This window comes from Chiloscyllium plagiosum, chromosome 41 (assembly GCF_004010195.1).
Source record: "Chiloscyllium plagiosum isolate BGI_BamShark_2017 chromosome 41, ASM401019v2, whole genome shotgun sequence".
Taxonomy (NCBI): Eukaryota; Metazoa; Chordata; class Chondrichthyes; order Orectolobiformes; family Hemiscylliidae; genus Chiloscyllium; species Chiloscyllium plagiosum.
Genome location: NC_057750.1, coordinates 4,326,759 through 4,352,399, shown reverse-complemented (window position 1 = coordinate 4,352,399; position 25,641 = coordinate 4,326,759). Strand labels below are relative to the sequence as shown.

Here is a 25,641-nt window from a genome sequence, read left to right as displayed (position 1 = left end):
GGCCTGTCTCCCCAATATAGAGGAGGCCACATCGGGTGCAGCGGATGCAATAGATGATGTCGATGTCTGCTGACTTTGTCCTATGTTATGGAGATTGTAAGTTTGGAAGGGTCAAACTAAAGAGCCTTTGACGATTTCTGTAGTGCAACTTGTAGATAGTACACACTGCTGCTACTGAGCATGAGTGGTGGAGGGAGTGGATGTTTGTGGATGTGGTGCTGATCAAGCGGGGGCTGCTTTGCCCTGGATGGTGTTGAGCTTCTTGAGTGTTGTTGGAGCTGCTCCGATCCAGGGCAAGTGGGGAGTATTCCATCACACCCCTGACTTCTGCCTTGTAGATGGTGGACAGGGTCGAGAGTGTGGTGCTGGAAAAGCACAGCCGGTCAGGCAGCATCTGAGGAGCAGGAGAATTGACATTTTGGGCATAGGCCCTTCATCATTCCTGATGAAGGACTAATGCCCAAAACGTTGACTAGCCTGCTCCTGGGATGCTGCCTGACCTGCTGTGCTCTTCCAGCACCACACTCTCAACTCTGACCTACAGCATCTGCAGTCCTCACTTGCTCCAAGATGGTGGACAGGCTTTGGGAATCAGGAGGTGACTTGCTCACTGCAGTATTTCTAGCCTCTGTCCTACTCTTGTAGCTGTGATCTTTAACTGGCTAGCTCAGTTCAGTTTCTGATCAATGATAACCCCCTAGATGTTGCCAATGGGTAGGGAGCTTCAGTAATGGTGATGCCATTGAATCTCTTATTGGAGATGGACATAGCCTGGCATTTGTGTGGCTTGAATGTAACTTGTCATAGTCAGTCCAAGCTAAGATATTGTCCAGGTCTTGCTGCATTTGAACATGAGCTGCTGAGGAGTTGCTAATGGTGCTGAACATTGTGCCATCATTGGTGAACATCCCCACCTCAGGCCTTAAGATGTAACTCCTCTTGTCTACCAATCTGGTGTATGTCAATGGGTTATTATACTGTAGAGGTATCACACTGCTCAGTCCAATTCCTGAATATCCTGAACAGTGAGGATCTCTTAAAGCAGAGCATGCTGTGGAAAATGGAACGTTGGCTCTGATTGTGAAGGGAATTGATTAGAAAAGGGATATAAAGCGGAAGTAGGGACTGAACGGAGGAGGAATTTCTTTGCTCAGGGACTAGTGATGTTCCCTCCCAAAGAGGTCTGTGGACGAAATGTTCTTAATATGTTCACAACATGAATAGACCTCTGGAGGGTAATGGAGTATGGAGACAGTGTGGGAGTATTTCATTGAAATAGAGGATCAGCCATGATCATGTTGAATGGTGGAGTAGGCTTGATGGATTGAATGGCCTACTTCTGCTGCTATAATCTATGTTTCTATGTTAAGTGTGTCTATTGTTTGGGCTGTGGACTCAAGGCTGGGAAATAAAGAACTTTACAACTACAGATGTAGCTTCCAAGGACATGCACTGACACCAGATCTGCTTTAGATACGTTAGATACTCAGTACCAGTTGGGATCTAGACTGACTGTCTCATGGGCTACAACCTTGACCCACACCCACTCATTGCTGGAGAGGAGCTCAGTCAGTCCCTCAGAGAGATAATCATAACTCTTCATGGGAATGGGAGTGCCTCAGACCGCTGAATGTGAAACATGTGACAAAGGAGCATCACCTCTCATCCCTTTCCCTGCCACTCCCCGTTATCAGACTGCCCGTGTGAAGACTGTACTGTCCTGGGAAAAAGACTGTGCATTGATATAGCACCTTTCATGATCTTAAGCCATCCCAAAGCATTTTACAAGTAATAAAATACCTTTGAAGTGCAGGTCCTGTCATCTTGTAAGAGATTCACCAGCCAGATCATGCACAGCAAGCTCCAACAAACAGTAAAGTTGTGACAAACGGATAATCTGTTCTTTAGTAATGTTGATTGAGGGATTGCCGTTGTCCAGGACACCAAGGAGAACTCCCTTTCTCTTCTCCCTTTCACAAGAGCATGGACAGGACTTGGCTTCATAGTTTGAATTGAGAAATGGCGCATCTGACAGTGCGGCACTTCCTCAGTCCAACTGGACAGTGCGGCTGGAGTCTTTGCAGCAAGATTTGAAGCCACAGCCTTCTGACTCAAGATGGACTGGTTAGATGGGCCAAATGGTAGCAAATAAAATTTGATCCTGGAATGTGTGAGCTGATGCATTTTGGGAGGATTAAGAAGGCAAAGGAGTACATGGTGAATGGTGTACCCTAGGAATGGAATACCCTGGGAAGTGCAAGAGATCAGAGGGACCTTGATGTGCATGTCCATAGGTCCTGGAAGATGGCACGATAGGTCAGTAAGTGGTTATCGAGGCATATGGGCGACTTGCGTTTATGAGTCCAGGCATTGAATACAACAGCAAGGATGGAGCTGGAAATAACACTAGGCCACAGCTAAAGTACTGTGTACAACTCTGGTCCCTGACTGTAGGAAGGATGTGACTGCACTGGAGAGGACGCAGAGGAGATTCACCAGGATGTTGCCTGGGCTGGAGCGATTCAGCGATGAAGAGAGACTAGATAGGCTGGGGTTTGTTTTCCTGAGAGCAGAGGAGGTTAGGTTGGGTTGGGAGCGGAGCCCTGATTGAGTTGCACAAAATTCTGGGGCACATAGACAGGGTGGATAGACGGGTCAATGACCAGGGGGCACAGTTTGAAAGTAAGGAGCAGGAGATTTTAGGAAAATATTTTTCGTCCAGAAGGTAGTGGGAATGTGGAACTCACTGCCTGAACGGGTGACAGAGGTGGGAAGCCTCACAGCGGTTAAGATGATCACTCAAAATGCCACAGCACATAAGGCTACAGGTGAATGTTGGGAAATTAGATGAGAATAGATGGGTGTTTGATGACTGGAGTGGACACGATGGGCTGAATGGCCTCTTTCTGTGCTGTGAAGACTCCATGAGAGTGTGACCCACTTGGCAAAGTGGTGTTACTGAGGAGTGGGAGAGGAGTCAAAATAAAACCTCGCCCTGACTTTATGGTGGGAGGGAGAGGGGTGGGGAGGGGGGAGCTGGATGAGAAGACTGCCCCTTTAAGATTCGGTGAGGACTCTTGAACTTGCTGGTTGTCCCCCTGCCTGGTTCCTGTAGTGAATCTCCCGCCTGGAAAGGTGTGTGCAGGACATCCCATTGCTCAGGGAGTGTAAGGAAGATGTTTGCATCTCTCTCCGCCCTATTGACTGTTACATAATGTCCTGCAGCTAGGAAAGCCCCCGATGGGACCATCATTCCGAACACCTATTGCGATTTCTGCCTGGGCGGGATTTCTGCAAATAAGAAGACTGGGTGTCCTGAGGATCTAATATCCTGTGCAGATTGTGGTCGCTCAGGTGAGTTTAATCCCCCATTTACTGCCCACCTTGTGAAGTTCATTCTCTACCCTCCAACCTCCCCCCCCCCTCTTTTCCTCCTGTCCCCACCCCGTTTGTCCTCCTATTCCCCCACCCGCAACCCACTTCCTCTTTAAACTAGGGGGTGTGTCAGTCCAACTCCTCACAGTCAGGACCTGAGGGAGCCACCTACAGAGACCAGGAGGGGGCGGTCAAGCCTGATTTAAAAACTAACCCGAACCAAAGTAAAAGCCTCAGTTAAATCTGGGAGCGTAGGCCTGTTGAAGCTGCTCAGGTTGTGATAGAGAGAGAGAGAGAGAGATAAGGCAAACCTTATTCAGAAAAAAAACTGGTTCATCTTCACCTGATAGTCCAAGGAGCACATTACTGTAAATATTGGAATCTGTACTGAGTAGACTCAAAACGTTAACTAACTCTCTCTATGGATGCTGTGAGTCCCTTAAAGATTATCCCGCTCTCATTTGAGAGAGACAACTGATGGTAGTTTAACCTGAGTGTCAGTACGCTCCCAGGAGACATTGAGAAGGGGAATCCTTCATGATAACCTCAACCGGTATGAGGACTGAGCCCACGCTCTTGGTGTCTATTCTAGATTGCACACCAGCCATTCAGCCACCTGAGATAACTGGCCCATTCCTCTTGGTGTTACCATGTTCTATCTTAGAAGCAACTCTTTTGAAAGACAGCCTGGTTATTAGAGATAGAGGGCAGAAAAGATTGGCTCCAGGGGTGAGGAACTGCAGGGACGTGGAGAAGGTGGGTCTGTTTTCCCTGGAGATGAGAAGATTGAGAGGAGGTTTGATGGTGGCAGTGTACGTCCTGAAGGCCTGAACGGCATAGAGAGGGAGCAACTGTTCCCTTTGGTGGAAGGATTGAGAAGGACAGAGCACAAATTTAGACGCAGTGGCAACATGGCCAGCATGACAAACTTCAGTGAACGATTAGGGTCTGGAGTGCAGAGTGTGGTGGAGGCAGCTTCAAACCGGGCTTTTGAAAGGGAATGGGATAGTCACCTGAGAAGGAAGGATGTGCGGGAGAGAATGGCTGAGATGAGCTGAATGGCCTCTTTCTGCACTGGAACCTTCCTGTGGTGTGCGTTTCAGAGCACGGCATTTCACAATCTGTTAGTGGGGCCCTGGGATGCTTACCCCTCAGGTTCCCCCCAGCTCACTGCACTCCACATTAAAACACTTGTCCTCATGGTGGCTCAGCGTTTGTGGCCTCAATTCTGTCTTCTTCACAGAATCCAAGGCCTAAACTAAGGGGCTTGTTGTTACATCAAATTACTGGAGGGGGCATTGTTCAGTCAGTAATGGGGAAGCAATGGCACTGTGGTGTGATTGCTGGACTATTCCAGAGACCCAGGCATTATTCTCGGGACCTGGGTTCAAATCCCGCCTGGTAGCTGATGGGGTTTGAATTTGTTCTTAATAGAAGAATCTGGAATTGAGTCCAAAGATGACTGTTATTGATGATGGGGGGACAAAGCCGATCTGGTTCAGTAATGCCCTTTAGGGAAGGAAACTGCCATCCTTACCTGGGCCTAAACGTGACTCCAGACCCTCAGCGATGTAGTTGACTCTTAACCACTCTCTGGGCAATTAGGGATGGGCAATAAATGCTGGCCCAGCTCGCGATGCCATGAGTGAACAAGGGCAAAAAAGACATGCAGCAAGCTTCCACAGTCTGCAGTTGGACAAGAAGCAGCTTGTTTTTTGTGTGATTGAAGCTTAAATATCAACCCCAGCGATAGCAGGCAGAGCTATCCCAACCCCTGCCTCAGTCCCACCCCCACCCCTACCAGCTGTTTTTCAAACCTATGGCTGTGGGATCTTTCCTATCCACCCAGCAGGCCAGAGAAGGCCTGGATTTCACCTCATGTGAGCTCCTGAACTCTCTCACTCTGGTCAATGCCCTTGGACAGGAGCTAGACTTGAAAAGGCTGGTGCTGGGAAAGCACAGCAGGTCAGGCAGCATCCGAGGAGCAGGAGAGTCGATGTTTCGGGCATAAGCCCTTCATCAGGACTCTCCTGTTCCTCAGATGTTGCCTGACCTGCTGTGTTTTTCCAGCACCACCCTTTTTGACTCTGACTTTAAGATTAGATTTCCCTACAGTGTGGAAACAGGCCCTTCGGCCCAACAAGTCCACACCAACCCATTTCCCTTTGACTAATGCACCTAACACTATGGGCAGTTTAGCACGGCCAATCCACCTAACCTGCACATCTTTGGACTGTGGGAGGAAACTGGAGCAAACTCCACACAGAGAGTTGCCCGAGGCTGGAATCGAACCTGGGACCCTGGTGCTGTGAGGCAGCAGTGCTAACCACTGAGCCACCGTGCTGCCCATGCTGACTTCTCCAGCTTCTGGATTAGTGGTGCTGGAAGAGCACAGCAATTCAGGCAGCATTGGAGGAGCAGCAAAATCGACGTTTCGGGCAAAAGCCCTTCATCAGGAATAAAGGAGAGATTAAGCTAGAGGACGGTGGGGGTGGGGAGAAAGTAGCAGAGAGTACAATAGGTGAGTGGGGGAGGGGATGAAGGTGATAGGTCAGGGAGGAGGGTGGAGTGGATAGGTGGAAAAGAAGATAGGCAGGTAGGACAGGTCATGGGGACAGGCTGAGCTGGAAGTTTGGAACTAGGGTGAGGTGGGGAATCTCCAGCATCTGCAGTCCACACATTCTCCCAGGAGCTATACTCCCAATTCACTATCGCAATTCTTTCCTGGCATGTCTCTCTCCCACCGTCTCCCAAAGACATGGTCTTATGGTAGGATCCATCCCTTCAACTACCCCCACCTCCATCCAGCTCACCCCCCCTACTCAGCGATTGCACAGCAGAGGTGTCACACTGCTCAGTCCAATTCTTGAGATATCCAGGAAGGAACTCTTGACGTTGACCGCGTGAATGTGCCTTTTGGCTGTGGAGGCTAGCGTGGACGAGCCAGACCCACCACCACTCCAGCCTACCCTCCCACCGCCTCCCCTCCCACCGCCTCCCCTCCCACCACCTCCCCTCCCACCACCACTACCACCTCCCCTCCCACCGCCTCCCCTCCCACCACCTCCCCTCTCACCACCACTCCAGCCTCCCCTCCCACCACCTCCCCCCCAACTTTACAGAGACTTCCAGTCGCTCAGTGAACTCCAAGGGCTGAATGGCCTCCTCTAAGTCACTGTGCAGCAATAGAGGAGTGGTGTTGGTGTTAAATTCCTTTCCACTCTCCTGCTCCTACCTCAAAGGTCCTGAGCCGACACAGGCCGGACCCTGGGTTCTGGGTAGGACAGGGCAGACTGCTCCCTGTTATGACAAATAGTGCCTTTGCAAACGGAGGGAGCAGGGGCCAAACCAAATCATCTTATTCAATTAAAACAATGAACTGAAGATCTGAATAGCAAACAGAAAATGCTGGAGAAACTCAGCAGGTCTGGAGGCATCCGTGGAAAGAGAGGAAGAGATTAACATTTTGAGTCCCGTGACCCTTCTTCAGAACCTTCTGAAGGACAGACCTCACCAGAATCAAAATGCTAACTCTGTTTCTCTCTCCACAGCCACTGCCAGACCTGCCGAGTTTTCCCCAGCAAGACCACTTCATTGTTCCTTTAAGTTTGATCTGCCCAGTTCCTCTCCGAGTTAATGCTGTAGTAGAGAATCCTTACCGGCAGATTCATGTCACCTTGTGGAACATTCTGTCATTTTTGTGTGGACAGGAAATGTCATGTTTGACAAATCACAGGGTTATTGCCTCATTCTTTAAGCTGAAGCCACTGTGTTGTATTTACAGTACGAGAAATAAAGTACACACTGCTGCTCCTGAGTGTGAGGTTCGGAGATTGAATATTTGTGGATGTGGTGCCAATCAAGAAGGCTGCTTTTTCCTGGATGGTTTCGAGCTTCTTGAATGTTATTAGAGCCGCACCCATCCATGCACGTGGGGAGTATTCCACCACACTCTCGATTTGTGCCAACAATGTGCAGGTTGGGCGGATTAGCCATGGGAAATGCAGGATTTACAGCAACAGGGGAGAGGGTTTTGTCCAAGTGGGATGCTTTTCGGAGGGTTGGTGTGGACCTGATGGGTTGGTGTGGACCTGATGGGTCAAGTGGCATAATTCCACACTCTAGGGATTCTATGTTTGTGAACAGGCTTTGGGGAGTCAGGAGGTAAGTTATTCATTGCAGTATTTCTGGTCTCTGAGCTGTTTTTGTAGCCACTATGATGAGTCCAGTTCAGTTTCTGGTCAATGGTAAACCCCAGGATGTTGATAGTGAGGGATTCAGTGATGGCTAATGCCATTGAGTCTGGAACCAGGGGCATAGAAAACTCTGGACAGTATTCAGTTCTGGTCTTCTTATCTAATGAAGGATGTAAGTGCACTGGCAGTGGTTCAGAGGAGGTTTACCAGATTGATACGTGGAAGGAGTGGGCTGTTTGGTTGAGGAAAGGTTGGACAGACTGGGCTGGTTTTCAGTAGAGTTTAGAAGAGTAAGGGGGTGGTTTGATTGAAGTGTACAAAATCCTGAATGGTCTGGACAAGGTGGATATGGGAAGGATGGTTCCTCATGTGGGTCAGTCCAGAACCCGGAGCACTGTTTATAAATTAGAGGTCACCCTTTCAGGGGGAGAGGAGATGACTTTTTTGTTCTCTCTGAAGGTTGTGCAGCACTTAGACTGTCTACCCCAGAAAGTGATGGAAGTAGATTTATTGAATATTTTTAAGGCAGAGGTGGATTCTTGTTGGACAGGGGAATCGAAGGGCATTGGGGGTTGATGGGAACGTGGAATTCAAAACACAAACAGATCAACCTTAATCTTATTGAATGGTGAGGCAGGCTTGAAGGGCAGAATGGCCTACTCTGTTTCTATTTCATGTGTCCATTAAAAAATGGTAGGCCATTTGAGATCAGGAGGAACGTCTTAGAATCATAGAGATGTACAGCACAGAAACAGACCCTTCGGTCCAACTCATCCATACCAACTAGATATTCTAAACTTATCTAGTCCCAATTGCCAGCATTTGACCCATATCCCTCTAAACCCTTCCTATTCATGTACCCATCCAGATGCCTTTTAAATGTTGTAACTGTACCAGCCTCCACCACTTCCTCTGGCAGCTCATTCCATACACGCACCACCCTCTGTGTGAAAACGTTGCCCCTCAGGTCCCTTTTATATCTTTCCCCTCTCACCTTAAACCTATGTGCTCTAGTTTAGGACTGCCCCACCCGAGGGAAAAGACCTTGCCTATTCCCCCTCAATCCATGCCCTCTTGTGATTTTATAAACCTCTATAAGGTCACCTCACAACTTCCAATGCTCCATGGAAAACAGCCCCAGCCTCTCCCTATAGCTCAAACCCTCCAACCCTGCCAACAACCTTGTAAATCTTTTCTGAACCCTTTAATATTTCACAACATCTTTTCTAAAGCAGGGAGACCAGAATTGAATGCAGAATTCCAAACCAATGAATTGTAGCAGTGCAAGATGACCTCCCAACCCTACTCAATGCACTGACCAATAAAGGCAGGCATACCAAACCCCTTATTCACTGTCCTGTCTATGTGCGACTTCAAGGAACTATGAACTTCACAGAGAAAGGGTATGAAACTTTTGGAATTCTCTCCCAGAGGATTATGGAGGCTCCATCACTGAGTGAGTTCAAGACAGCGATAGCTAGGTTTGTAGATATTTAAGACATTGGGGGCTAGTACAGGGAAATGGAGTTGAGGTAAATGATGAGGAGCAGGAGGAGGCTGAATGGTGTGATACCTGATATGTGCTGATGAAACTCAAGGGGAGACATTTGCATTCTCTGCCTCTGCTCTTTGCTTGGGGCAGGAGAGGGGTAGTTTTGATGAAGGCTGAGTGGAAGGGGGTCTGTCTGGAGGAGCTGATGGGCGAGCCAATTAATAAACATGTCCAGTCGAAGACAGCCACACTCTCCACCTCACCACGTGGCCGGGCCAGTTTGGATGTTCAGAGCTGCCCGATGGAATGGAGGTGCAGGTTCGATGGGCCGAGTGGTCTATTTCTACTCCAAACTCCCTCTGTCAGTTGGAAAGGGAGGCAGTTTCCTCGGGATCCGTGGGGATGCATGGATGACTTTAGCAATGAGGTTGCAATTGACTTTCCCTCTTTTCCCCAGAGCGAGACTCTTAGCAGGAGTCAGCTTTGTAAAGGAGGGAGATGAAACCCGTCTAAGCTGAGTGTGTGGTCAGTTTTTGTGCAGTAGAGACACACGAGTGATAGTCACTTGTAGTTAATCCTCCCTCTGTGCTGCACCTTGAACACTCCCTGTTCATTCTCCCTCCTAGTCAGATTTGGGACCATTGTAGATGGAATTCATTAGTACCACAGCAGCAACTGGGAATCACCATTGCAATAAACCCACTCAGGAAGTGGATCCATTTTTGGCAGAAACCAATAAACACACTGGGCTGGACCAATGCTGTCCCAGCAACCCACTGAAGCTGATCGCCACCTGGAGCCCTCGCAATGCAGAGTGAATTTCATTTTTATACTCACCTCCCCACATGCAGCTCCGTGCCAGTTTCATGGTTAGATTCCCTACAGTGTAGAAACAGACCCTTCGGCCCAACAAGTCCAAACCGACCCTCCAAAGAGTAACCCACCCTCGCCCATCTGACTAATGCACCTAACAACTATGGACAATTTAGCATGGCCAATTCACCTGGCCTGCACATCTTTGGAATGTGGGAGGAAAACCACGCAGACACAGACACGGGGAGAATGTGCAAACTCCACACAGACAGTCGCCCGAGGCTGGAATTGAACCTGGAACCCTGGCACTGTGAGGCAGCATTGCTAACCACTGAGCCACTGTGCCACCTTTGGGCAGTTCTCAGCCCTGCCCAAAGGGCAATGCACCTTTGCTCAGGGTGGATCTAAGGAAGGTGTTTGCCACTCATGGGAGAGACAGAATCTGGGATTCTCCAATCTGAGGCAGTCACCAATAATCCCAATAGAGAAGAGGCTCCTGTACCCAGAGAGTGGTGAGAATGTGGAACTCACTCCCACCGGAGAGATAGAGATTCGGGGGAATGGTGTTATATATTCCAGGGGAAGCTGGATAAACACATGGTAACCATCAGTGTCCTAGGGGTTACCAATGACTAGAGACTGAACTGGATTCTCCACATAAATACAGTGGCTGCAAGAGCAGGTCAGAGGCTAGGAATCCTGCAGCGAGTAACTCACCTCCTGACTCCCAAAGCCTATCCACCATCTCCAAGGCACAAGTCAGGAGTGTGATGGAATACTTCACACTTGCCTAGATGAGTGCAGCTCCAACAACTCTCACAACCATCCAGACAAAGCAGCCCCCGCTTGATTGGCACCATATCCACAAGCATCAATATCTCCCCCACCGATACTCAGTAGCAGCAGTGTGTACCATCTACAAGATGCATTGCAGAAGTTCACCAAAGATCCTCAGACAGCACATTCCAAACCTACCTCCACTTCCGTATAGAAGGACAAGCGGGAACACCACCCCCTGCAAGTTCCCCTCCAAGTCCCTCACCACCCTGATTTGGAAATATATCGCCATTTCTTCAGTGTTGCTGGGTCAAAATCCTGGAATTCCCTCCCTAAGGGCATTGTGGGTTAACCCACAGCACATAGACTGCAGCTGTTCAAGAAGGCAGCTCACCCCCACCTTCTCAAGGGGGGCAACAAATACTGTCCCTGGTAGCAGTGCCCATATCCCATGAATAAATGTCAAAGCAAACATGAAGTGTACAGCAATAGGTGGATGTACAGATAGGGTTGGAGGCTTGTGCAGATAAATGAAACCAGTATGGCCACAGAGAGGCAGGCAAGATGAAGGTTAATTCCAGCAATGACACGACTGGGTGCGGAGGAGGGTCTGGGTAATCACCTCTGTTCATTATGTCTTCAAGTGGAGTTGAATTGTAGGATGTTCACAGTGGTGACCTTTTGGTCCATCCTGTTAGTACTGGCCCACTGCAGGAGCCACTTAGCTCTAATGCCCCAGTCGGTGTACGATAGATTAAATCTGCTAGTGCTAATGCTGCACTCTCTAAGTGGGCTGCCCATTGTGTCACAAGTGGTCCTGCCTGCAGTTGCTCTTATCTACCACTAGAGGGGCCTTCAGAACTTCAGGTCCCCTGCATTATGCTTAAAACAACAACTTAGAGAATCCCTCCAGTGTTGAAACAGGCCATTCAACCCATGGAATCCACACAGACCCTCTGAAGATCCATCCTCTCTATCTGCAGAACTCCCCAGTTCCTGTGGATCATCCACTCAGCCTGCGTGTCCCTGAGCAAAATAACATGGTCAATCCACCAAGCCGGAGCACCCAGAGGAAACGTGCACAGACACGGGGAGAACATACAAACTCCACACAGACAATTGCCTGAGGCTGGAACTGAACCTGGACCCTTGGCATGTGAGGCAGCAGTGCTAACCACTGAGCCACTCTACTATCCCTTATAGGAGAAAGTGAGGTCTGCAGATGCTGGAGATCAGAGCTGAAAATGTGTTGCTGGAAAAGCGCAGCAGGTCAGGCAGCATCCAGGGAATCCCTGGATGCTGCCTGACCTGCTGCGCTTTTCCAGCAACACATTTTCAGCTACTATCCCTTATAGTCATGTAGTGCCTCTAAAATTGCCCAGCGTTCCCAGGCACACGAGAAAAATATTAAATCAAACAACTTCAGGTGGTATGGGACAAGTGACCCTTAGCTTGGACAAAGGGGTAGGTTCCGAGGAGCAACTTATAGGGCAGGGGTTGCAGAGAGGTTTGGGGAGAGCATTCGAGAGGTCAGGGAGCTGGCAGCCAACAGTGGATTGGAATTAGAGATACTCTGAAACATGAGGAGTGTCCTGGGGGGTAACTTGTGAGGCTGGAGGGGTTTTCAGAGGCAGGGAGGAAGGCAAGGCGATAGCGGGTGAGAATTTTAAAATACGGGTTAAATTCTCTCTCAGAAACTCAATACTTCATCCTGTCTGTACATGAGATAAGGCACAGGGGATCGACCAGTCTCTGTACAATTCAGGCAGTTAGGTGCAGCCTCCTTTCCCTTTAAGAATTTATTTGAAAGGAATGTGATTCAAAACATATCCTTCTTGCACACCTTATACAACATGCTGAAATCCTTAAAGGGGTTTTGTTTTATGGGCATATAACTCACAAAAGCCGTTCAAATGTCTGGTTAGTGTATGGAAAATGGGTCCTCAGAATTAAATGATTCCTGACTCTCCCTGTTTTCTGGAGTTGATTATTGCAAGATTAGATTTTTTTTTAAAAGGATAATGATTAGTAAAAAGCCAACAAAGGACCAGCATTGGCAAAGAGTATGCAGTCAGAGGGAGAGCTTCCCTCCTCTGCAACAGCTTCAGCTGAAGTCAGAGCAGACAGACATTTTGAAGGTATTTGCAGTGTTTCAGGCTGGTTGGGTGTTACACTGGGAGCCTCCATATAAACTGCTGGATAGCATTGCGTCGAGAGGTTTTTTTTTATTCCATCCAGGATGGAGGTGTGGCTGGGCTATTGCATTCCTAACTGTCCCTTAACTGAGTCTCTTGCTGGGGCCATTTCAGAGGGCAGTAAAGAATCAACCACATCGTAGTGGGTCTGGAGTCACGTATAGGCCACACCAGATAATGATGACGGATTCACACCAATGATCATCATTTGGCTAGTTTTAAAATGAAGTAATGATCTACTATGGTGGGATTTGAACCCTTATCCCCAGAGGATTAGGGTTGTTAGCGCATTGAGAATACCCCTACACCACTGCTGTGGGCCTCGGCAGGTTCTTTGCTCCCCATTTGGTCCCACTCCCCTTTTCATTCCCCATTACCCAGAAAGATCTGGCCTTTTCAGATTTGTTCCCTTTGCTCTTTTCCATGTAAACCACCTTGAAACAATCCGGTTTACTGCTTTCTCCCCCACATACCAGTAAGATTCATTCAAATTAGGAGCAAATGCAGGCCATTCAGCCCCTCGAACACATTCCACCACTTGATAAGATCATGGCTGATCTGCTTATAGTCTTGACTCTGCTTTGCTGCCTACTCCTTGGTAACCATTGACTCCCTTGTTAATGAAGAATTTACCCACCTTGGCCTTAAAAACATTGACTGGTCCCGAGCCTCTGGCAAGAGTGTTTTGAAAGACTTGTAGAATTATAGACATGTACAGCACAGAAACAGATCCTCAAGTCCAACTCTTCCATGCCAGCCAGATATCCTAAATTACACTAGTTCCATTTGCCAACATTTGGCCCATATCCCTCTAAGCTCTTCTTATCCATATACCCATCCAGATGCCTTTTAAATGTTGTAATTGTACCAGCCTCCACCAGCCTCTCTGGCAGCTCATTCCACCACCCTCTGAGTGAAAAAGATTGCCCCTTAGGTCCTTTTTAAATCTTTCCCCTCTCACCTTAAACCTATGCCCTCTATTTTTGGTCATTTCTACCCTGAGGAAAAGACCTTGGCTATTCACCCTATCCGTGTCCCTCATGATTTTATAAACTTCTATAATGTTATCCCTCAGCCTCCGACACTCCAGGGAGAATATCCATTGCCTATTCAGCCTCTCCTTATAGACCCTGTAAGAGAAAAAAACTCCTCATCTCCATTGGGGAACCCATCAATATGAAACTAGATCTCGAGTTCCCTAGATCTCGACCGGGGAGAGGGTTGATCTGGTGGTGGTGGGGGGGGTCAGGGTCCCAGTTGAGGTGGGAAGCTGAAACTGTACCCCCACCACCCTTCTCTCTTCTACACCCCATCCCATTACTCCACAGCCCCTACCATTCACTGAGGCCTCATGAGAACTTGGAAGCCTTAAAACAGGGTCACAGTTTAGGAACTCTTTGGTTTTGTGTTCTAGATAGTGCCAGCTCAGGTGGTGGTACCATTGCCTGTGTGTTGTTGGCACTCCGGGTTCACCTCTCAAGTTTGAGTACAGAGATACCAATGCAGGGCTGAGGGAGTGCTGCACTGTCAGACGGGCTGCCCCTTATTGACTCAGTTACACCGAGGCTCACTGTGTCGGACAGAAAGGTTCCCCAGAAATTAATTTGACTGGGGGACTCTCTCCCAAGTGAATGATTCAACATTTCTGCCTCAAATAACGTTTTGAATTCAGGTTATCCATGTCGTAGGTTGTGGGATCTTGCTATGTCTATATGGGCGATCATATTTGCTACGACTACACTTCAGAAAGTATTTCGTTGGCTGATTTCACTCTGAATTGTCCAGTGGTTCAGAAAGCTGCACTACAAACAATGCCATCAGGGCTCATTGTTGTGGTAGTGTTGCTGCCTCTGGTTCAGGAGGCCCAAGTTCAGGACCCTCCTGCCCCAGACCTATGTTGTAATGTTTGATCACAAAAGTCTAGTAATGCAGCTCTCTTTATGATCAGGTTTGAAAAGTGAGACTCTCTTTCTAAAAGATAAGTCTGTAAGCACTTTAGGATTTGCAAACAATTTGGCAGCTTTTATGTCATTTTCTCTCTCTTTATTTTTGTCTCTTCTCCTCTCTCTCTTTCTCTTTCGCTCTCTTTCTTTTTTTCATTTTCTTTCTCTGTTTCTTTCTCTCTCTTTCTCTTTCCTTCTATCTCTTTCTCTCTATCTCTCTATCTGTCCCCAATACTTCCAGCTCAGAATGATCACAACAGAGTTTTATTGAGTTGAGTTCTTGGTTGGGGTGAGTTTTGAGCCCCTGAGTTTCAGATTCTCTGATCAAATCCCAAAACACACACTCTCCAGGTGAGCAAATAAATTTTAAACCAACAGCAAATGATGAAACTAGTGAAAAACCCATGGAAACATCACTATATCAAGTCCTTTTAAATTATAAGCAATGGTTTAAATGCAGATTTTCTTTGTAAACAAAGCCCTGAGCCCTTGGGTCATTGAATCATTGAACAGTTAACAGCCCAGAGGAGATTGTTCAGCCCGTTATATTCACACTGGCTCTCTGCAAGACAACTCAGCCCCTCCCATTCTCCTGCAAGTATTTTTTCTGCTTTGGATATTTATCCAATTCCCTTTTGACAGCCTCAAGTGAACCTGCCTCCATCACAATCTCAGCATCTTCCAGGCCTCAGCTGTTTGCCAGATAAGGACATTTCTCCCTCTGTCTCCTCTCAGCCTGAACTGGAGTCCTGTAGTTCTTAATCCTTCTCCCAAATGGACTGGCTTCTTCCGCTGATGGTGAACCTGGGGCAGCCGGGGAAAGGAGCTGAGACTCCAGGTTCCCTCTGAAGTTGCCTGGGATGGTTTTAGGAGGGGTGGGGAGGGGGGGAGGCGCAATTAACCTCAATGCCTTGGAAACTCAGCCAAAACCAGTTCTCTGTACCCTCCCCACAACAAGCTTCGCGCACACAAAGTCATTGCCCAGCGACTAGCTAAAAGGGTGTCTGAGCATATGTCTCTGTGTGTGTGTGTGTCAGTGTGCCTGTGCGTGTGTGTGTGTCAGTGTGCCTGTGCATGTGTGTGTGTGTCTGAGCATATGCTAGTGCGTGTGTCTGTGTGTCTCTGTACATGTGTGTGCATCTGAGTATCTGTATAGAGATTAGGATAGGTTTGGGCGATGATGCTGCTGCAGGTGAATAGCTGACTGTTACACTTATGCAGGGCAAAGTGGCAGGTTATGGAGGCACCTGAGGGCTGAAGGAGTCTAGGGAGCCCTATAACTGAGCAGGGAGAGGGAAGAAAATTATTGGGATGGGGAGCAAGTTGAGGGAACATGTGATCTAATCCCAGGTGCAGTCATATAGTTGTTCCTCGTATTGCATGGTGAATTTTACATTTAAAAGCAGAATTTATTCCAGTTGAGTGTTATCAGAGACTGTAAATGCTCAGGACTGAAGCTGCATGAAATTACTAAGCAGTTCCTTTGATTTTCTGAAAGATTGATGCTGTTTGAGACACAGACAGGTTCAGACTGCGGAACTGGGCAAAGGTTGGGGTGGAGAGTGGAGGAGGGGGTTCTTGGTTTAAAACATTGACAGTAACTGCTCCCAGCTGCCCAGGATGTGGGTTATCTCCATTGAGCTAAATAGAAAAAAAACCTTTGCTCAAATTTTCATTCAACCAACTTCTGCTATGAGCTCCGACAATTCCTGGACCCAAACAGGTTTTAGGAGCAGGAGAAAGCCATTTAGTCTAACAGATACAGTCAAATATCCCTGAATGTTTCATGTTGGTTTTCCCAGATTGAATTGCAGCTCACTCACTCCCTCTTGCTGGCCTCTCCCACTCCCCTCATTGCAATATCCAGCTTGGGAACAGCTTCCCTCAGGATCAGGCAAGTCAGCGAGTGTAGCTTCGACATCTGACTTGGAAAGGCATCACCATCCAGCTTGATACTGCCCACTCTGTCAAACCCACAAAAAAAAACTTTTAATTAGTATCTTTTATTGGCAAAAGGACACCATCCAGGTGCTGAGACCCCACCCTAGACTGAGGCAAATCCCTGGGGTGCCACTTTTAAGTGCTGAGAGCCCACCCTGGGCTACACCATTGGCACTCAGATCCCACCCCGGTGTAGACCCTTGGGCACTCAGACCCCACCCTGGTGTAGACCCTTGGGCACTCAGACCCCACCCTGGTGTAGACCCTTAGGCATTCAGACCCCACCCTGGTGTAGACCCTTGGGCACTCAGACCCCACCCTGGTGTAGACCCTTGGGCACTCAGACCCCACCCAGGTGTAGACCCTTGGGCACTCAGACCCCACCCTGGTGTAGACCCTTAGGCACTCAGACCCCACCCTGGTGTAGACCCTTGGGCATTCAGACCCCACCCTGGTGTAGACCCTTGGACATTCAGACCCCACCCTGGTGTAGACCCTTAGGTACTCAGACCCCACCCTGGTGTAGACCCTAGTGCATTCAGACCCCACACCCGGTGTAGACCCTTGGGCACTCAGACCCCACCCTGGTGTAGACCCTTAGGTACTCAGACCCCACCCTGGTGTAGACCCTTGTGCATTCAGACCCCACCCCGGTGTAGACCCTTGGGCACTCAGACCCCACACCCGGTGTAGACCCTTGGGCACTCAGACCCCACCCTGGTGTAGACCCTTAGGCACTCAGACCCCACCCTGGTGTAGACCCTTGGACATTCAGACCCCACCCTGGTGTAGACCCTTAGGCACTCAGACCCCACCCTGGTGTAGACCCTTAGGCACTCAGACCCCACCCCGGTGTAGACCCTTAGGCACTCAGACCCCACCCTGGTGTAGACCCTTGGACATTCAGACCCCACCCCGGTGTAGACCCTTGGGCACTCAGATCCCACCCTGGTGTAGACCCTTGGGCACTCAGACCCCACCCTGGTGTAGACCCTTGGGCACTCAGACCCCACCCTAGTGTGCTGAGGACAACAGCCCAGTGTTTAAGATCGATTAAGGCATCTCCTACTGTTTCTCTGACTGAGGTCAGTGCATCAACCCTAGACCTGGGATCTTGCTGTACATGACTGCTTGCTGCAAGGTCCTCCACTGATCCAGCAAGAAACATTGATGCCCTGATTTCTTCCTCATTCAGAACATTGGAATAACTGGTCCTCAATGAATGTTCTTTTCGATGACTGAAATCACATTGACTCCCCATCCAGTATCTCCAGATTGGCTGCTATGTTTGACTACACTTCAGGCAGTGCTCCTTCGGCCAAGTGGTGCTAAAGAAATGCAGGTCTTCTTTCTCTCAGTTGGGTTGTACCAATGCCAGGGTCTTTGGCATCATCTTGAGGGGGTCTGAGGAAGTCTCATCAATCCTTCAGGGAAAGGGTTACACTCAGAACTGGGGTGGGAAAAAGAGCAAAGGGGGGGGTGGTATCAGTCAGAAATCTTCAACCTCCCCAATTACCATTCCCCCTTCCCCCCAACCAATCAGTGATGTCATAGGGAGGGCAGTGGGAATCTGGACCCTCCTCCCTCAAGAAAACCCCCAGGTCTGGGATTGTCCTGGGGAGAGTCAGGGATATAGGCCCAGAATAGTCAAGCAATCCCTGGGCTAAAGTGGTGGGTCAGGATTGGGAGGCTGAGTGGCCTCTCCCAGCTGCTGTGGGTAGGATCAATCCCCTTCCCCACCAATTTCAGGTAACTGAAAGGGGAAATGTTACCCCTGCCCAACCGAACCCCACCCCAGCCCCTTGGGTTTGAGGGCAGACAGTTGTTAGAGAGCTTGGGGAAGCAGGATAAAAATCTGAAAGAACTGCGGATGCTGAAAATCGGAAATTGCTGGAAAAGCTCAGCATGTCTGGCAGCATCTGTGGAGAGCAATTCCTGTGTGAGCAGAGGCTGGGACTTATCCAGAGGGTTTGACTGGGTCTGATTGTGTGTGTGTGTCTCTCTCTCTCTCTCTCGCCCCCCTCAGGCCACCCATCGTGTCTGCAGTTCACCGTGAACATGACCGCTGCGGTAAGGACCTATCGCTGGCAATGCATTGAGTGTAAATCCTGCAGCCTCTGTGGTACCTCAGAGAACGATGTAAGTTACCGTGGCAACGCGACGTGGGGACAGTGAACCCCGGCACAATAGGTCGAGGTGTGGGGGGGGGGGGGTGGCATCAGCCACATGCAAGACCAACTGGAGATGGCATAATGGCACAGAAAGGGAGCCATTCGGCCCATCCAGGCCTATGCTGGGCTGTCTACGAATCTCCTTAACCGAAAGCGAGGGCAATTTGTTCAACACTCTGTCACAGGCCTCAGAGGAAGGAATATGTTCCGATCTGGGACGGTTCCGGAAAGATGCTAAGGCTTCGGGAATGGTAGAGAGGGAAATGGGACGAGAGACCTCAGGTGATTTGGACAGACTGGGAATCGTTCTCCTCAGAGCAGGGAGGGTTAACAGGGAGATGGAACCGGGCATTTCGATGGAGTCAGTCTGGATAAAGTGTTTCCATTGGCTGGTGAGTCAGGTAATCAGAAGGACACAGATGAAAGAGGATCCAGAGAAGGGAGGGGACGAGGAGAATATTCTAACTCTGTTACTTGCGGTGATATGGAATGGACTGACTGAAGTGGGGGTGAGTGAAAACAGATGGAAAAAGAAAAAAATAATGGTGGGATAGGAGAAGGAGAGAGAGAGAGAGATGGGGAGTAGCTGAAGGGAAAGGATATCTGCATTTACATGGCACCTTTCACAACTTCAATACCTATCAAAGTGCTGTACCCTTCAAATTACTTTCTTTTAGTAGTGTCATCCCCGTTGTAATGTAGTGAACTCAACAATCAATTTACAAACAGCAAGTTCCCACAAATATCAGCAAAACAAATGATTCAGTAAAAGTAAAAACAGAAAGTGCTCTGGAGAGATTCTGAAATACAGCTGTACTAGTCTCGAAGTGTTAACTCTGTTTCTCTCTCCTTAGGCACCACCAGACCTGCTGAGTTTCTCCAGAACTTCCTGTTTTTGTTCCAGATTTTCGGCCTTGCAGTGTTGAGTTTTGAAGTGATTTGACGATGTTTTAAGTGTTAGTTGAAGGGTACATGTTGGGCAGGGCTCAGCTACTGAACTTCGAATAGTGGTCCAGAGATGTTGCACTTTGACCTCGAGCGGGCAGACCAGGGGCTTTGAGCTACCCTCTTGCCTGAAAGAGGGGCGACAGTTGCAATGCCTGACTCGACTGAGTGAGGACCCTGTGGGAACAGGCGACGTGGCCCTGTGGCTGAGTCAGGCACTGGGGAGGGGATCGTTCAGGATTTGTGGATTGACAGCGGAAGGAAAGGGGGGCTGATGGTGAGAGTGTGAAATAAGAAAAACCTGGACTCTGGTCATTGATAAATTTCACGTCAAGTGAAGTTGTTGATCGCTCACTCGAACTGTCAGGGGAAGTGGTGATGGTGGCTATAGTTGCAACATTCAAAAGGCATCTGGATGGGGATATGAATAGGAAGGGTTTAGAGAGATGCTGGCAAATGGGACTAGGTCAGATTGGGACAATAAAGGATATTCTATTCTATTCTAGATCTGGTTGACGTGGACGAGTTGGACCCAAGGTTCGGTTTCTGTGTTGTATGGTTCTGTGACCCAATGGGTGCTCATAAGGACAGAGAAAACATAGCAGGCATCCAGGGCAAGGTTCCAGAGATTTAAATCTTCCAGTTTTAGTCCCAACAGTACGCATGTTTATTTATTCATTAGATGTGAGTGTCTCTGGCTAGGCCAGCATTTATCACCCATCCCTAATTGCCCAGAGAGCATCACTGTGGGTCTGGAGTTACATGTAGGGCCAGACCAGGTAACAATGGTAGTTTCCTTCCCTAAAGAGGCATTAGTGACCCAGCTAGGTCCCTCCCCGCCAACAGTTTCATGCTCATCATTAGACTCTTAATTCCAGATTTTTATTGAATTTAAATTTGACCATCTGCCATGGCAGGATTCGGACCGGAACCCCAGAACATTACAGGTGTCTCTGTATTCACGGTCGAGCGATAATACTGCTAGGTCACGAGTCCTCAATTGCATCTTTCATGCTGTATGTCATCCCAAGGCAGAGCGCACGAGTGCAATCAGATCGGATTTGACGGTGGGACGGTAGTTAAGGTTTTAGGACATGTGCCCAATAGAAGATTGATTCTCAGCAACAGCTTAAAGCAGGAAGGTGAGTAACAGACAAAGGGGGAGAAGCTTAGGGAGGGAGTTCCAGAATTTGAAGCCCAGGTTGCTGAAGGTATAGCCCAGCTCTTTCTCCCCCTCCACCCCCCTCCCACCCCCCCCCCCCCCACAACCTTGTACAGTTATTAAAATTGGGCCGGGGTGGGGAGGTGGGATGTATTTGCAAGATAAAGCAACAAATTACATGAATTAGTTTTGTATTTCCTTGAGTAAAGATTAAATGATGTTATAGTTGTTGTGGTTATGATGATAAAGGAAGTTGATAAACTATTTTAACACATAGAAACTAGGAGCAGGAGTAGGCCATTCGACCCTTTGAGCTTGCTGCACCATTCAGCATGATCATGGCTGATCATTCAACTCAGTCCCCGTGTTCCCCTTTCAACCCCCATATCCTCTGATCTCTTTACCCCTAAGAATTATATCTAGCTCCTATATGAGAACATTTGGCCTCAACTGATTTTCTCTGTTGGTTGGGAGCAGTGCAGGGTATAGGGAGGGAGAGTCCAGAACAAAGGGTTTTAACATTAAAGTTAGTCTATTAGTGATGGCACGAATAGATTCTGGAATATTCCCTCTGCCCAGTAGAAACTGGTGGTTAGATGGATTTTTGTCGAGTATAGGGATTGCGATTATGGTATCACGTCATGAGGGGCTGAATGGCCTACTCCTATTCCAGTAGGAAGCAAAGGCTTTGAATTAGAGGGAGGTTTAAAATTGCACCAAACATGAGAGCAGTTTGGGAATTACAGAGTTCACCAGTATTCCAGTTTGCTTGTTTAAAGAAGCACAATCTCGATTGAGATACTTGATATATCAGTAAAATGAACCTGTCCGGGTATCGCAGTAGCACCTAACATAAAACCTGATTATTCCCTTCCTCCCAACTCCAGGATCAGTTACTGTTCTGTGATGATTGTGATCGAGGGTATCACATGTACTGCCTGAACCCACCAATGTCTGAACCTCCTGAAGGTAAGGACCCCTTTTCTACCCCTCTCCCACTAACGCATTTCCTCCCACAGTCCAAAGATGTGCAGGCTAGGTGGATTAACCATGGGAAATGCAGGATTAGAGATGGGGGGGGATGGGTATGGGTTGAATGCTGTTTGGAGGGCTGCTGTGGACTCGATGGGCTGATTGGCCATGTCTCCATTCGAAGTTCTCGTTACATTATTCATTAGGGACACATTTGTCGACACTGTCACGTGTGCTGCGTCTACACATGACATCGGAACTGGACATTCCGCAATGAACACGCAGGGCTAATTGCCGACAGTTGTCAATTTTCAACAAACACGGCTGACGGCTGTTTCCTATGTCAATGTGTCACGCTGTAATTGCACCCTCCAGCCAGTGGTGGCACTGCCAAGAATGGGATGGCCAACTCTCAGTCAGCTCGTCAGTCTGAATGACTGAACCTCACTAGCCTGTGGAAAAAATGATCAATCAGGACAAGTTGGATTCATTTTGTCCCTTGTTTTTTCTCCCCACCCCTCCCCACAGGCAGTTGGAGCTGTCATTTGTGTTTACAACAGTTGAAAGAGAAAGCCTCAGCCTACATCACGTTGACCTAAAAGCCGACGTCGTCATTGGTGCGTTGGTGCCAGTGACCCTGAAGTTTTGCTTGTCCAGCTCAGAAAGGTGACCCGGTTCCCGAAACCCGGCACTGAAACCTTGTAAGATTGTGATCCTTGATTTGGAGAGGTCAGAATGCTGCTACTTGGGGCAATTTCTATCCTTGTACTGTGATTGCAAACATGAAATGAAGTGTTTTACACACGATGTTTTAATGAGGGGCTTTTATTTTACTTTGCAAAGCAAATATCCTCAACATCAAACATTGTTTAGAGATAAGTGTGAATTGAACAAAGGGCAACTCCAGCCGCTGAGAGAACTATCTTGCTCCAGTTGATTTTATCTCAGCCTCAAGAAGCCCGCACGTTATCGTCAATGACCCGTTTATTGAACAGACCCTGGTAACACCACCGTCTTGGTCAGGTTTTCGCATGTTCTATTGGTGTTATACAAGAGTTGGACCCAGTGAAAGAACAGGATCGTCTAACCCTTCGATAAAAAAAAGTTGTTTCTTGTAAAAAGGAAGTGCATGTTGTGATATATGTATATTGTACTTTCATCTGGTTCTCCCCTCCTCATCAAAGGACCAATGTCAGATTGAATTGAATTGGTCCAATCTCTGTACAGCAGACTTGAGTGTGGAAGTCGAAGCCAGCAATCCTGAGGAAACACGTTGTTTGCTGGCCAGTGTGCCCTCAGCCTCCTGTCTATACACAGAGTGTTCAACCTGGTTTCCCGAGCTCCCTGGAAAACACAACCCTCTTCATCGGGACAGCATCCCCTGGCAAGAAACAAAAGGCAAATTTCACACACACCCCCCACTCAAGAAAACCCAGCTTACTTCAGAATAAGGCCTGGGACTGTGGGATGCTGTTGTGTTTGAACTTACTCTTGTGAAGGCCTGAACGGAGGAGTGATCCAGGCCTTCATCTTCTGTTCCTGTCATTAGTGTACACTATGCTGTACTTTGGGATTATTTGCAGAAAAGAGCGTGTGCGTGTATATATGTGTGTGCATGAGGACTGAGGACCACCTCATTGGCTAGCACAGGTGATTGGCAATCATTCCGACCGACCCTCTGACCTGTCAGTAACTTCTCAACTTAGCCCGGTCGCTCCCAATTCCAAGGAAGACCCAAACAAGTTTAGAAGCCAGGGAGTGTCTTCTAGAATATTCCCATCCCTGGATGGCCAAGGGAAAGGAAGTGCCAACTGCAGCAACCTGTGAGTGGGCAGTTTCTGCTGGCATGGATCTGGGGCATCTCGCTCGCAGTGGAAGAGGACGGCGTTTTCACTGTGGATAGAGTGGCAGAGGGGGAGCAGATGCAGGTTACCTCTGTTCATGCTGACCCTCAGTCACGGCCAGCTTCACAACAGGCCCATCAGTTTCTGAATGAATTCAGAAATCAGTCCATATGTTCGTCTTTATATCATAAAAAAAACACTCAATCGTCATTCCCTCCTTTTTCAGATAAAACAGTTACATTTCTTTTGGGAAGTCACGTATTAACAGCAAAAGGGATTTTCCAGAATGTTCCAACAAAAAGAACAGTCCATTCACCCCTTTGATGTTGTATTCTAATTGGTTGTAGTAAACCTCCTGGTCTAACCCTACTTTCCTGCCCCCCCCCCCCCCCACTCCTTCCAATATTTCCCCTTTACAAACAGCTGACTGAATCCCTTTTAAAAGAATTGATTAACTTTGCTTCAAAAGTGGAAAACTCCACATTCTAACCCAAGAGGGTTTCTCAGAGATTTATCCTTGTCATCCTCTTAAACTAGTTCAGCATGGAGAAGTGAAAGGACACCATCTTTATTCACCCGATTACAGTCCAGCAGGATTTTATCAAGAGGCCTGTCTCAGCCCTCAGTTGGAAAAAAATCCCAACACAAATCTAAACTCATTGGCAGATCGACCAGGAAAGAGGGAGGGGAGAGTTCAGTGAAAGTGTTTGGCGCTGTGAGTCGTTGGGATTTAGAATTCACTGCTTGACAGGGTGATGGCAGCAAATTTAACAGGATCTATGCAAAGGGATAAACACTGGGCAGAGTGGAAACTGCAGGGTCATGGGGCAAGAACAACAGGATAGTAAAGCAAAATAGACTGAATGGCCTTCTTGTGAGGTTAGGTGCTATGATTCTCAAAACTCTCGTTATAACTGGGATCCCTCACCTCTGGTATTCACAGAGTCAATCGTCACAGCACTAACCTCCCCCCTCCCACCTCCATACCCTGACTCCTGTCCATAATGAAAAGCCCTAAGGTTTGGGAGAAACATTTAGTTCACTTACACAAACGATTTGACTGAGATGCTGGCCCTGGCAGTGGCTGAAACTCAGTAACAGCCGCTTACTTTTGTATAGCACACCTTTAATGCAATAAATAATACTCCCCCCCCCCCCCCCCCCCTCCCCAAGGCACTTCACAGGATCATTATCATCAGGGAAATTGGCACAGAGAGAAGGAGGCGGGGGCTGTCTGATCAAGGAGACTAACTTAAAATGAGGCGAAAATGGAAGAGTTTTGAGAAGATTTGTAGCTCAGGCTGAGGTTCTGGATGTAGGTTTGCTCGCTGAGCTGGAAGGTTCACTTTCAGACATTTCGTCACCATACTAGGTAACATTATCAGTGGCTTCATCCAGAGGCTCACTGAAAATGTTACCCGGTGCGGTGACGAAACATCTGAAAACTAACCTTGCAGCTCAGCGAGTAAACCTACATCCAGAAAAAGGAAGAGAAATTTAAGGGGGTGGGGTCCCAGAGGTTAGAGTGAAGCTGGCAAGGGTGGAATTATAGGAGTGAGGAGATCCCAGAGGATTGTGGGGCTGGGGGGAGGTGATAGACATATACAGGGATGAGGAAGTGGAAACACGAAGAATGTTAATAATTGAGGCATAATTTGATAGGGAGCCAGTGTAGGGTGGGGTCTGAGGTGGGAGGGGAGTGGGCGAGGGAGATAGGAAAGTGGACAAGGGAGATGGGAAAATGGGCAAGGGGAGTGGGCAAGGGTGGGGTGGAGTAGGTGAGGGGAATGGGTGAGGGTGGAGGTAGTGGACGAG

At 48.3% G+C, this 25,641-nt stretch overlaps 1 protein-coding gene across 3 annotated transcripts in view; it reads left to right on the top strand.

Annotated features, from left to right (window-relative positions):
- dpf1 (D4, zinc and double PHD fingers family 1) overlaps window positions 1-22,789 on the top strand; it is a 77,001-nt gene extending 54,212 nt beyond the window's left edge. For 2 of the 3 annotated variants that reach the window (XM_043680775.1, XM_043680776.1), the window contains exons 8-11: window positions 3,226-3,354; window positions 18,759-18,871; window positions 21,898-21,979; window positions 22,511-22,789. In XM_043680775.1, the coding sequence (XP_043536710.1) occupies window positions 3,226-3,354; window positions 18,759-18,871; window positions 21,898-21,979; window positions 22,511-22,581 (395 nt within the window). In that variant the 3' untranslated portion in view covers window positions 22,582-22,789. The remainder of the gene's footprint in view (window positions 1-3,225; window positions 3,355-18,758; window positions 18,872-21,897; window positions 21,980-22,510) is intronic. The other variant, XM_043680777.1, reaches the window with a different exon arrangement.
- The last annotated feature ends 2,852 nt before the right edge of the window (window positions 22,790-25,641 follow it).